Below are 13924 nucleotides of genomic sequence, written 5' to 3'. Positions count from 1 at the left end.
CCTGGGCAAAGGGAGTCCTCTCCAGGAAGCGTTCTACACCTCTTAGGAGCATCTCTTAGGGCACTGCCTAGTTTCTTCTAGCAATTTTAGTGCTTCAGGTTTCACACTGGGATTCTCTTACCACTTGGGGCTAACCTTTGTGTGGAGAGATAGACACAGCCTCTAATCTCATTTTTCTGCGTGTGAACATCAACTTTTCCCAGTGCGTTTGTTAAAGATGCTTTCTTTTCTCTGGTGTATGTTTTGGCCTGTTTCTGAGTACTGTGTTACGTGTGTTTGGCTCCTCTGTTTCATTCCGCTCATCTGCAGGCCTGTTTCTGAGTACTGTGTTACGTGTGTTTGGCTCCTCTGTTTCATTCCGCTCGTCTGCAGGCCTGTTTCTGTGCCAGGTGTCCATTGCCTTATGACTGCAGCTCTCTAGCATACCCTGAAGTCTGGAAAGGCAATCCCTCCAGTATCGTTCTGTTTTCAGGTTTGCTTTGGCTATCCAGGGTCTCTTCTGATTCCATATGAATTTTAGGGTCTTTCTCTATTCCAGAAGAGTTGTTAGGGGTACTGCATTGATCTGTAAATTACTTTTGGTAAGAATGTTGTTTTCACAACATTAATTTTACCAATCTGTGAACATAAGTTGTCTTTCCAAATTCTCTAGTGTTTTCTCAAATCGCTTTCCTCAGAAATTTGAAACAAAGTCTCACTGTAGTCTTGGCTTGCCTTGAACTCACTATGTAGACCAGGCTGGCCTCCAACTCACAGAGATCTGCTTACTTCTCTGTTCCTGGATGCCAGGATTAAAAGGGTTCACAATCATGACTGGTTCTAAAGTTATTTTTAAAATTCAAGCTATGCATAGCAAATGGAGTCCTAGCACTTAAAGGAAGTAGATGGACCAGAAATTCAAGGTTATCCTTAGCTACACAATGAGTTCAAGACTAGCCTTAACTACCTGTCTCCAAACAAACAATGAAAGATCCACCAGCACACTGATGGTCTAAATATTTGTTTTCAAGACTATTCCTTTATTTTAACTGCTGTAAACTCAAAGTGGTCATTTCAAGTATTTACACTTAATGATGTAAATTTTATCTTTTGTTCTCAATTTCATTAAAATGTTAACATTGAAAAATTATCCAAGGCACTGGGCACATCATACACCCATGCAACCCCAGCACTCAAAAGGCAGAGGCAGGAGAATCTCAAATGCAAGCCTGGTCTGGCTAAATAGCAAGACATTGTCTCAAAAAAATTATTTTTAAAATCCTACCCATATTTAAATAAAAAGATATAAATAAATAAATAAAAATAGTAGTATAGTAAAAAAAAAAAGTCCTACCCATAATGACCCACTGTGATTCTCACGAATGTTCTTAGTTAAGAGGCATGGCTTCTGCCATCCTGGATTATCCACCTGCTACCCCAGCATAATTTCCATTAGGACAACTAGCTAATAAGGGTGTTGCTCCTAAGATAAAAAGTATTGTTTTCAGTTTGTTTAAAATGCAGGGATATTACTTTTCCTGTTTCTCCGCACCCCCCTCACTGCATTATTATCTCCCCAAATGGCAGAAGCAGAGACAATGATTCCAGCTGAGCATAATTACATCTTTAAAAACTGGCATTACAGCATTCTCCACGTGGGCCACTTTTGATAAAAGTATATCCTTCAGGTTTCTACAGATCTTTAAAGAACGAAAAAACAGAACTATATGTTAGCATCCACAAACTCTCTTTAAATGAAAATGTTTTTTTAATGGCTTTAGCTGATTTTCAAAAGAACCCTCCTAACCTAAAGCACATCAATTTGCTCAGTTTACTAGTATAATTAAGCCTATTTAAGTATCTAAATAAAGAGGCTTTCAAATTCTACAAAAACACACACAAGAAATGGCTTGCAGAAGAGCAGCTAGCAGCTAGCCATGGAGCTGTAGATAGAACAGGGATATGTCAACTACTCCAGACACTTTCAGTGTGTGTGTCCCTTGCTCAAACCCAGTCCTGTTGGCTTAATGTCGTCATTGAGAAGAGTCGCTGCAGCAGATGACAGGGCATGGCAAGTTCAGACATTCAAACCCACACTTTCCTCTCGCATAGATAAGTTCATCTACCCTCCGAGTCCCATCATTTGTGTTTTAAATTGACTTAATAAACTACGGGATGTAAGCATCAGATAGAAGGGAGGGAGAGAGGGAGGGAGGGAGGGACTTGTTGGGCCTAATGGTGTTCACTTATAGTTCTCCTCACTACTCAGGACGCTGAAGCAGAAGGATTGGAGCACAAGAACCGGAGGGCAGCCTGGTGAGCATCAAGAGAGCCTGTCTATACTGAGGAAACAGACAAAACACCTTCTCAGTCTCTACCTGTAAGAGAATATACAGACATAAATGATTTTTAACTTTTTAAAGACAAGGTCTTGCTAGGTAACCCTAGCTAGCTTCTAACTTTGATCCTCCTTCCTCCCCCTCCACAGTGCTGGGACCTTAGGTCCAGCAAAAGTATTTTTAAATACCCCTAGGTGCCACTGGGAAGCAAGTGACAAGAGGCAATTCTTCTCTGGTCTCTCAATCCTATCTGTTACTCTGATTCTGGCCTGGCCCCTGTCTCCCACTAGTCAACCGAATACTAGCACATGCGCATAATTGTCAAAATAACCAAGAACTTGTTAAGACAAAGTAATGGAAACAAACACCTTCTTGCTCTGAACTCTGAAGGTTCTCAAATGGAGAATTACGCTGGGCTTCCGGGCATTTTCTAGCTAACAACTATTGCCAAAGACTCATTCCCAGAGACAGACACAGAAACAAGAGTTCACTGACACAGAATTATTTTGTCTCTTCTATGAGGGTGCTATTTTTTCACTTACTCTACAAACACAATTGAGCACTAAGCACCTATTTTATGCCAGTCCTTGAGTTTGACTCTACAGGACCAAGAAGTCCAAGGAAAAAAAAAAAACTATCTGGCGAAGGTGCCTGTGGATAGAATAAGAGGATCCCTAAAGTTGGGTGTGGTAGTGCACGCCTTTAATCCCAGCACTTGGGAGACAGAGGCGGGCAGACTTGTACTGTATAGCCAGACATTGTCTCGAGAAATGTTCATGTGGCCAATGGGGTGAATGAGAAGAAACTGTAGAAGAGACACTGCACTCCTTTGCTTCACTTACAAGCCAACCCAGTGCCCAAGCAACGCAGGGTTCAGGGAAAAGACCATGGGGCTCTTTTTGGTTCCATGGGGCAGAAGCAAATCATGACAGCTCCATGGTGGCCTCCATCACCACGGCAGTCATGCAGTGTCTCCAAACTGTGCAGCGGGCATCTCTGGGGAAGCTAGCATACATAGTCAGGGCAGTATGTCCTGAAACATACATTCGGCTGCAGGTCTCTGCACACTCCATGGAAGATGGAAGTGTGATAGTTCAGGGTTTCTTTTCTGTTTGTTGTTTATTTGGCTATGTGTTTGATTGTTTGCTGAAGCAGTGTTTCATGTAGCTCAGGCTGACCTTGAACCCCAATGCACTCATGAAAGTATTCTGATCTTTCTACTGGGATTACAAAATAGCTCAGAGGTAAAGGTGCCGACCACTAAGACTGACAACTGATTTTAATATCCAGGACCCGCCGGGCGGTGGTGGCTCACGCCTTTAATCCCAGCACTCGGGAGGCAGAGGCAGGCGGATCTCTGTGAGTTCGAGGCTGGGCTGGACCGATAGCCTCCGACAATACAGAGAAACCCTGTCTCGTAAAAACCAAAAAAAAAAAAAAAATATCCAGGACCCATATGGCAGAAAGAAAGAATGGGTTGACCTCCACAGGAGCGCCCTCCCACACATACATATGCACAATAAATAAGCAGATGTAATCCAAGGAGAAGAGGAAAAAAACAAGAAACCAGTCATGGTCATGCACACCTTTAATCCCAGCACTTGGGAGGCAAAGGCAGGTGGATCTTTGTGAGCTCAAGGCCAGATTTGCCTACAAAGCAAGTTTCAGGGCAGCCAGGGCTACACAGTGACAACCTATCCTAAGAAAGAGGGGGGGGGTGAGGAGAGAAGAGAAGCCATTGAAATCTAAGAAGATGGCTCAGTGACTAAAGGCACCTGTCACCAAGTCTCTGGGATCCACACGGTAGGAGAGAACTAGCTCTCAAAAGTGGTCCCCTGACCTCCACATGTGCAGCCTGGCATACTCACACATGCATGTTCACACAAAAGAAAACATAACAAATAAAAAGCAATTTTAAAAAACAAACCCTTAGAAGGAAAATGTATAATTATTGAAAAGATTAATATTGCTAAAGGGATATAATATCTTAGAGACCCCTTAAAGATACCAACTACATAGAAACCCATCAGCAACAGGAAACATGAGCTGGGAAGGGCCGTCTTTGAAGGGGGGGGGGGGGGAATTAAACCATTCCATCCTGTGACCTGCTCTGCCTGTCATGGCCCTCTCCATAAGGGACTGACCCCTCAGAACACTCCTAACAGAAACCTTATACTTATACATACTCATCCTTAATACTCTGTTTGGTCAAATTAATGAGTGAGTATATCAATCAGTAAAAACATGGATGACAGAAAAACAGAGGTTGAAACGTAGCTGGGGAGAGGTCTCAGTGGGGAAAACACAGGGACTTAAGTTCAGATCCCTAGCGCCCATGAAACAAAGTCAGCTGTGGAGAGGGAGCATGCACCGTAACTCTGGGGCCGGGGGTAAAGACGGGGGCTCCTGGGGCTCACCTTCCACCTATGCATCCAGTCAGTGAGTCCAGATTCAATGAGAGACCTCATCTCCAAATATAAGGGGGAGGAATGGGAGATGGCTCAACCTGATGATCTGAGTCCGAGCCCTGGGAACCCACATGGTGGAAGGGAAAAACCAACTCCTTCAAGTTGTTCTCTGACTCCACGTTCACCCCCCCTCCTGCAAAAAAAAAAAAAATAGAGGGCTGGGGAGATGGCTCAGCAGTTAAGAGCACTGGCCGCTCTTTCAGAGGAGCTGGGTTCAACTCCAGTACCCACATGGTATAAATCCAAGGGATCCCACGCCCTCTTCCGGCCTCCATAGACACTAAGCACACAGGTGGTAAAACACAAATGCACATAAAGTAAAGACAATAAAACATAAAAATATAGAAAATGACATTTTCAAAAATACATTGCATTCGTCATCTGTATTTTATTTAAAAATAAAAATGGAAAGCTATAGAGGAAAATACCAAATGGACAGTGCTGGCTGGTTTTATAGCAACTTGACATGAGCTAGAGTCATCAGAGAGAAAGGAGCCTCAATTGAGAAAATGCCTTCATCAGATCTGGATGTAAGGAATTTTCTTAACTAGTGGTCAATGGGGGAGGGCCCAGCCCATGGTAGGTGGTGCCATCCCTGGGCTGGTGGTCCTGGGTTCTATAAGACAGCAGGTTGAGCAAGCCATGGGGAGCAAGCCAGTAAGCAGCACCCCTCCACGGCCTGTGCATCAGCTCCTGCCTCCAGGTTCCTGCCCTGTGTGAGTTCCTGTCCTAACTTTCTTCAGTGATGAACTGCAATATAAAAGTGTAGGCTGAATAAACTCTTTCCTCCCCAACTTGGTTTTCAGTCACTGGGTTTCACTGCAACAACAGAAACCCTAATTAAGACATTGACCTTTAACCTTTACACACACACACACACACACACACACACACACACACACACACACACAGAGGCACAGTCGAGGCACATGTACACGTATGAGTACCCTCACACACATGCAAACACACCCACACACCACACACGGAGAAGGAAAGAGAGAAAGAAAGAATGAGAATTCATTGACCAGTGGGAAGTCAGAATCCATCCCGGCACATATCTTTACAACTGTCCTCACACATGCCCCACGTGGACAAGTAACGGGTTATGACCGTTCCCACACAGAAAGCACTGTTTGTAACTGTAGGCGCTACATTTTCACACAGCTGTCTGCGCATCTTCACACAAGCCAGACGGTCTTGCTAGGACATCACTGGGCGAGACTTTCTCAGCCAAGATCATCTCACAGATCCACCATGGCATATGCAGTTCATTGTTGAGCAAAATACTCATCCTCGAAATGTGACTACAGTTGGACACCCAAGTTGAGCTTCCTTACAAACAGGCTACAAAGTCTCCTCCTAAAGGCTGAACAAACCCAGTGCCTGCACAGCCCTGATTAATGGAGAGAGAGAATGGAAGGCTGTTTAATTCTCTCCCTCCCTGACTCCAGAAATGCTTGATTTGGCTGTGTAAAAGTAATTCTAATTATAGTGATTTACATGAACTACTTATCATTTATGCCTAATTACCTCCCAGCACAATAACAATTATGCATACATTAAACGTGTCAGATTAACCTGGTTGTAAGTTTTATTTGGTAACAACATGTCCACAAGCTCTCATTCCTCACAGTCCACTGCTCCTGGGGCAGAAGCAAAGCTCTGAACTTTTTCAAATGTTTACCATAGGAAGCTTGGCCAGGTGAGGGAGGTACGTTCCCTTTTAATGTGATAGTGCAAACTTGCAGAAATTTCTTAGGACTACAGGAGAGGAAAAGAGAAGTGCACCAAGAGGAACCATTACACATCGGCACAGAGAACAAGCTCAAAGTCCTCAAAATCATGAGTCTAAAGCCAAAGAAGAGCCCCACAAACACCACTGGAGAACTGAGACTCACTCAGATTCCCTTCTGTGACAACGGGCAGACTCTCATGCCTTTCTTTTCCTCCTTTGTATTGAAAAGAAATGGGTCTATAGCTTACTTACAAATATTCCAAAACATTTTCCATGTGTTTTCTCAGATTATGCCAGATGTCTGAGTCCTGGGCTGGAGAGGCAGCAAAGAGTTCAAATCCCCAGAGCACACAGAACCCATACAAGAAGTCCAGCACGTCACTCCACGTCTGTAAGGACAGTGCTAGGGAGGTGGAAACAGATGATCCCCGGGGGCTAGTCCAGTCAACAGGCAAACTCCAGCTGCAGGGAGAGATCCTGTCTCAAAAAGAAAGGGGGTGGGAGTTGTTGAAGCACAGTCCAAGCATGAAGTAGTGGGGGGGGGGTTTCTGAGTGCTTTCAAGAAAATTCCAAGAAGAGTCATGAGACTTCAGTCTCTTCACAACAGGGAGTTGTTCTTAGAATGCACTTGTGTACCCCTCTCGGGGTGGTGCACAACACTGAGTTTACTTCAGACTACTCATTGCAACTGGCTTATATGCTTCTATGGAGAAACATGTTTGCCCCTCCCCCCCCCCCCCCCGTAGGGCTTGTCCTTGTGATTGTACATTTGGTTGTGTGACTGTTTAACTCTCAAAGTATGAACTGTCTGATGCTCTGAATAACACTGGCTACTGCAGGAGACTTCAGAGCACCTCACTTTCAGGCCCCATTCTTCCAGGTCCTAGCTAGAGCCGTAAAACAGAAAGCAGCCGAGAAAGACAATCAAACCCTGACCTGTGTCCTCCACACAAGTGTATGTGTACAAGCACCTGTATGTGCATGTATGTGCACATACACACAGGGAACAAGAGGGAAGGAAACAACAGAGTCAGTGCAAGCTCTATCTGAACATCTGTGCTGTTTGATGATAGGGAAATTTCAGGTATAAGTCTTGTCTTGCTTGGCTTTTGTTGTTGTTGATGCTGTGTTTGTATATTTGTTGTTTGTCTCAGATAGCAGGCAGCCTAGAACTTTCTATACAACTTCCTTTGTGCCTCCCAAATACTAGAATATCCAGATGTGTGCCACAGTGTCACTTTTAGATGGTTTTGTCCTATAATGCCATTGCTGCGATGGGCTAACATTTTTAAAAGGTCTATTTTGCTCAATTTTGAAGGCTGCAAATCAAAACTGCATGGCGCTGGCTCTGGTGAAAGCACGGCTACTGCCTCACCACATGACGGATGGCATCATCACAGAAGCGCAAGAGAGGCGTAGTCTGCATCAGGAGCACTACAGAGGCTGCTGAGGTGTGGTGAGAAGAACACTTGCTTAGGATGCTTCACCACCAGAATTTGACGCCCAGCAATGCATAACCAGGCACAATAGGACAAGTCTATAATCCTAGCACTCATCAGAGAGAGGCAGGAGGATGGAAAGTAAGTTCAAAGGTTATCCTCAACTACATGTTGAGCTCAAAGCCAGCCTGAGCTACATATACAACCCTGTCTTGAATCTGAGGAGATGGTTTAGTTGGTAACCTACTTTGTGCAGAAGCAAGTGATCCTGAGTTCAGAGTCCTACCACACACATAAATGGCAAGGTACAGTGGTGTGTGCCTGGGGTAGCAGAGGCAGGTGGATCCTTGCCAGCTGGTCATTCTAGCCAATCAGAGAGCTTCATATTCAGTGAGAGACACTGTCTCCAAAATACAGTGAGGGGCCAGCAAGATGGCTCAGTAGGTACAGGAAGTTGCTGCCAACTCTAATAACCAGAGTTCAGTCCCCAGAGCCCACATAACAGAAGGAAATAAAATACCCTCACAAGTTGCCTCTGTCTTCCAGATGCACACTGTGGCACACAGATGCCCACATAGTCATCCATCCTCCTCCCCCATCTCTGTCCCAAATAAAAGAGAGGAGAGAGAGGAGGAGAAAAGAGAGGAAGACACTAAATGTCCTGATTTTGACCTACAGCCTAGACACACATGGATACACCCATACACACATGAACACACATACCACGACTGTGCATACAAAGGATCCTATCTCAAAAAAATAAAAACAAAACAAACAAAAAACCTAAGACAAAGAAAGACTTGGCAAAGAAAGACTTGGCAGCCGGGCGCTGGTGGCGCACGCCTTTAATCCCAGCACTTGGGAGGCAGAGGCAGGCGGATCTCTGTGAGTTCGAGGCCAGCCTGGTCTACAAGAGCTAGTTCCTGGACAGCCTCCAAAGCCACAGAGAAACCCTGTCTCGAAAAACCAAAAAAAAAAAAAAAAAAAAAAAAGACTTGGCAGTCAGGGTCACCCTTATAACCCTGGTGAGAACAACCTCAGACCTTGAGGGAAGCATCCTCAATGACAAAGGACCTCCACAGCTCCATCTCTTAGTCACAGTAGGGACCATATCCCAGCAAGCCACATCCAAACCACAGCTCATCATGGAGGGGATCAATATGTCCTTATGAAAGAGGACCAGGGAAGTTCATTCACCCTTTCACCACGTGAGGAAAAAGAAAAGTCCTCCGCGCAGAAGCAGTCACCAAGCTGGTCAGCACTTTCATTGTGAACTTCCTAGCTTCTCATAACGAGAAATAATTTCCTGCTGTCATACTATTCCAGCTAAAGGTATTTTGTGGTAGCAGCCTAAAATGCCCAGGACAGTGGGTTAAATGAATGGCAAAGCACCATGCAGCCTGATTATATGGCGGAAATGTATTTCCTTACTGTTTTCATGTGTGATCTTTTATTCAATACCTATTTTTCACAGAGGACTCATTATTCCTTTTCATCAAGTTAACACAATGGCAGCCTTCTTATTGTCATAAAAAGCAAGACCTTGGGGCTGGAGAGATGCATGAGCGTGGCTAAGAGCACTGGCTGCTCTTCCAGAAGACCTGGTCTGACTCCCAGCACCCACATTGAGGCTCACCGGCATCAGTAACTCCAGTTCCTGGGGCTCTGGTGCCCTCTTCTGCCCTCTGAGGACACTCCATGCATGTGGTAAACAGACACACATGAAGGCAAACACCCACATATGTAAAGTAACAAAGTAAAAATATTTTTAAGTAAGACTTTTTTAATACTTGGAAGTGAGTTTTTTTTTCATTTTTTGTGGTTTGTTTGATTATTCATAAGTTTTACAGTACTGGGAATGAAAGCCAGGGTCTCCAGCATGCTAGGTAATATCTACCACTGATCTAGCATCCCAAATCCTTCCAGATCCTTCTTAAAACTAAAATTACTAGTTTTAGGCCAGGGCTACATAGTAAGACAATGTCTTTAAAAAACAAAAATTAATTTAAATAAATAATAATAAAATTACCTTCATTGGATTTTTCTCTTTTTAGTTATTTGTTTTTGTCTGTTGGAATTTTTTGTTTGATTAGTTTTTGTTTTTGTTTTTTTTATTTGTAGGTTTGTATCTGCACCAATGCATGCTATGTGTGAGAAGATGCCCTCACAGCCCAGAAAAAAGGGCATCAGATTCCCCAGAACTGGAGTTACAGGTAGTTGTGGCCACCTACATGGGTACTGGGAATCTAACTCGGGTCCTCTGCAAGAGCCGAAAGTGCTCATAACCACTGAGTCATCTCTCCAACCCCTCATCAGAATTTTAAACAAACCACCAGTGCCTCTTTTCCTAACAACCTTAAATGAAAGAATGGTTGAGTAATGGGAAGCAGCAGACTGGGGGTCAGTCAGTTAGGGGAAACTATTTCTCAGGTGTATAGCTCTATGACTACTAAACACACTTCATCTGATGATGCTGGTTTCCACAGTAGGATACAGGATGAATTTTCTTACTGCGGCCGAATTTCAGCAAAACCTCAAAGCAGAGAACAGAAGGCAAGCGCTCCATCCGCCCCCAGGAGAAGCTTACACCCACAAAGGGGTTACTTTGGAAGAAAAAAGTAGGCAGCTCTGGCATGGTGTTGCATGCCTGGTACTCAACAGTTAACATGTGTGAAGTCTTGGGTTTAATCCCCACCAAAAGGAAAAATAAAACGTGTAAGAGTTTGAAGCCAGCATGGTCTACGCAGCAAGAACCTGTCCACTAATTAGTTAATTAACTAGTTAATTAATAAGAAAAAAAGGCAAAACAGTCTTAAAACCAAAGAGTGACCAAGGCAGAAAGTTGTTAGCTGGGTAAGGAATGCAGGGAGGGGTCCTAGGAGAAGCATCCAAAGCTGAGAGTAAGAGAAGCGAGCTCACCCTCCCAGGTGAATGAGGAATGCCACAGGCAGCTACCACAGCGGGGAGGAAGAGCCTGTGGGTGAGCCTGACATTAACCCTCAGAAATATATAACCGCATTCAGGACAAAACCAATCTGGTGTCTTCTTGCCCACAGAAGTCCAGGCTGGGGACTCAAAGAGTGGCTCAGTGGCTAAAAGCACTGGCCACTCTTAGAGGGGACCTAAGTTCGGTTCCCAGCACCCACCCGGCTGATATAACCACCTGTGACTCCAATTACAGGGACTCTAATGCCCTCTTCGGGCCTCCACAGGCATGTGGTACACAGCATGTAAGCAGAAGACACACGTTTTTTGGTTTTTGCTTTGTTTTGATTTTTAAGAAGAAGAAGAAGAGACGAAGAAATCCAGAGTAACGAAAGCACTCTGTGCTACAGGAGTTGTAGAAACAAAACTTTATGTACCCACGGCCTTGATGGACCCATAAAAGGGGTCCAGAGACAGCGCCCTGAAAGGAAAATGGCTGCGAGCAGAAGGGAGGGCTCAACCAAAGGCAGGAGTGGGAGGCGTTTCCCCAGTCACAAGAAAGCAGTCAAAGACTAGGACAGCATCAAAGTCCCCAGGAGAGGCTTCTGGAACCCACCAGAGTGTCCCTTAACAAAGTGCTAGTAGCAGCACCTACGAAGACTGCTGTCCTCCCTACTCCGGCGTCCTACGCCTGGCCCTCAGAAGCACAGCAAAGCAAAGGAGGAGAGGAGGAGACAGGCATATGCCCTTCCCCCTCCCCACATTCCAGGGCAAGGCTTGAGGACGCGGACAGGGCCCACATGGAAGCTTCCTTTAGCCAGGGCTACAGGATTTAGTAACTATGAGGCTGTTTGAATCCGGGACGGTAAGCGAAGACTAAAGACTATCAGAAGGGCAGGAACGGGGATCCACCAAGCTAAGGCAGCTTCGGGACCATCCTTCCAGTACTGAATCCATTTTAGAAGATGTGCGAGCCTCACCTTGGAGAAGAGCCCTTCTTCCTCGATGCTGTATCCTTTCAGATCCTCCAATAACTTCTGCAAACACTGAATGACTCTTCTTTGATGTTCGTCGTCCCGCAGCTCCTGGGCTTCAATCAGAAACTCGTAGTGGTCCAGAGGTCCACGGCAAACAGCCAAAGCTTTTGAATGGGCCTCGGAAGCCGCTGTTGGACGCACACCTTCAGATGTCTGGACCGTGTAGGCTATAAACAAAAACATACAAGAGTTTAGACTTCATTCACCTGTACCTTCGTACCTTCATTTACACAAGGTCTCGGTAGCACTTGAATTCCCTACAGAGCTGAAGATGACTGTGAGCTTCAGGTCCTCCTTGTCTTTATCTTGCAAGTGGGGGTACAGCAGGCGATTTGGTCCTTGTCTCTGGTTCTTGTCAAGAGTGCCCAAAACCAGTCCTCAGAATATCCTGAGTAGGGGCTGGAGAAATGACTTTGTAGTTAAAGAGTGTGGAGCAGACTCAGTTTCCTGCACCCATCTGGGGGTGCCTCAGATTGTAACTCTATGGGGGAGGGAATCTGATGACCTCTTCTGACAAGTACTTCGTTCAAGTGACAAATTCATACACAGTTATACACAAACACACCTAATTTTTGAAAGAATTTAAAGGGGCCAGGTGTGGTAGTATACACCTTTAATCTCAGGACTCAAGAGGCAGACATAGAGCTCTGTCACTTTCAGGCCAGCCTGGTCCATATAGCAAGTTCCAGGCCTGACAGAGCTATAAAGTAAGAACCTGTCTCAAAAAAGTTTTAAGGGAGCAGGAGCAGTAGCTCAGCAGTTAAGAGCATGAACTGCTTTCCAGAGGGTCAGTTCCCAGCACCCACAGCAGGTGCTCACAATGCTCTGTACTCCAGTTCTAGGGAATTCAACCGTCTCTGGCCTCCGTAGGCACCTGCACACTCACAGTGCATATAAAGTAATGCAGGCGTGTGCACATACATGGAAATAATAAACGGATCCTCTTGTTTTTAAAGCATCTTTTGCAAAAGAATTCCCTGAGTGGTGTGTCTTGTTATCCATAGCAATCCTCTTCTGACTAGGACAGCTTCAAAACAGGATGGTGGCCAAAAGGATGGAGCAAAGAGAAGACTGAATTTTCAACCCCGTGCACGGGACTCTGGGGAGGACCAGAGGCTGAACTTCATAAGAACTTGTAAGCAAAGAGACCTGAGAGCTTCCAGGTCGCTGAAGACAGTTACGTACCGAGAGGGTGGTTTGCCTGCCTCATGCTCTCTCCCTGTTCACTTCCTCGGGTTGTACCTTCATGCTAAATGAGTCATAGCCTGAGCTATGTGAGACAGTCTAGATACTTAGCAAAGGATAGAAGTCCTTGACTCTATACCCTGCTAGGCAGAGATGTGGGTAAGCGGACATCCCATTTGCAGCTGACATACGAAAGGATCCACTTCATGGAACTCGGCTTTCATTCCCAGCAAAACGTGTCAGCATTTAATTGATTCTTTTCAGCTGATATTGAAAGATTTTAGAAGTCAGGTGGTGGTGGTGGCCCCCACCTTTAATTTCAGCACTCAGGAGGCAGAGGCAGGTGCTCTCTGAGTTTGAGGCCAGTCTGGTCTACAGAGTGAGTTCCAGGACAGCCAGAGCTACACAGAGAAACCCTATCTCAAAAACAAAACAAAACAAAAAAAAAGGAAAAAGAAAAAAAACTGAAAACAAAAACAGAACGAAACAAAAATTCAGAACCTCATGATCAGAGAAAAATGTTCTTCTCACTGTCTTAATTTTCTGGAGTTTAACCAATTAGGAAAGTCCAAAGCAATACTCTCTTTCCCTCTGTCCTATAACCTCTTCCCTTATGAATACTCAACTCTACACCCATTCCCTCCTCCCCTCCCTCACACACCACCCGTGATGGGACTCTGACTGTCACTTGTTTGGTTGTGGCCATTGTACCCTCACCACGTCACCATCACCCACTACCTAGAATACCTTCCACCACTGCAAATCCCATCAACATTGTGTTTGTGGCAACAGACAGAACTGCAGCCTATCCAATGCC

The 13924-nt window shown here is 45.0% G+C and overlaps 1 protein-coding gene across 7 annotated transcripts in view; it reads right to left on the bottom strand.

Moving 5' to 3' along the window:
• The window catches only part of Afg1l (AFG1 like ATPase), a 154905-nt gene that overhangs the window by 119048 nt on the left and 21933 nt on the right, over positions 1-13924 (bottom strand). For 6 of the 7 annotated variants that reach the window (XR_005881848.1, XR_005881847.1, XR_005881850.1 and 3 more), the window contains exon 2: positions 11866-12089. Coding sequence is in view for 3 of the 7 variants with exons in the window: in XM_040758263.1 (XP_040614197.1) it covers positions 11866-12089 (224 nt within the window). In the remaining 4 variants the exon portion in view is untranslated. Of the gene's footprint in view, positions 1-4735; positions 4868-11865; positions 12090-13924 lie in introns of those variants that run through there. The other variant, XM_040758266.1, reaches the window with a different exon arrangement.

The sequence above is a fragment of the Mesocricetus auratus genome, unplaced genomic scaffold, assembly GCF_017639785.1.
Source record: "Mesocricetus auratus isolate SY011 unplaced genomic scaffold, BCM_Maur_2.0 Super-Scaffold_100018, whole genome shotgun sequence".
Classification (NCBI taxonomy): Eukaryota; Metazoa; Chordata; class Mammalia; order Rodentia; family Cricetidae; genus Mesocricetus; species Mesocricetus auratus.
This window is presented reverse-complemented; position numbering and strand designations above follow the sequence as displayed.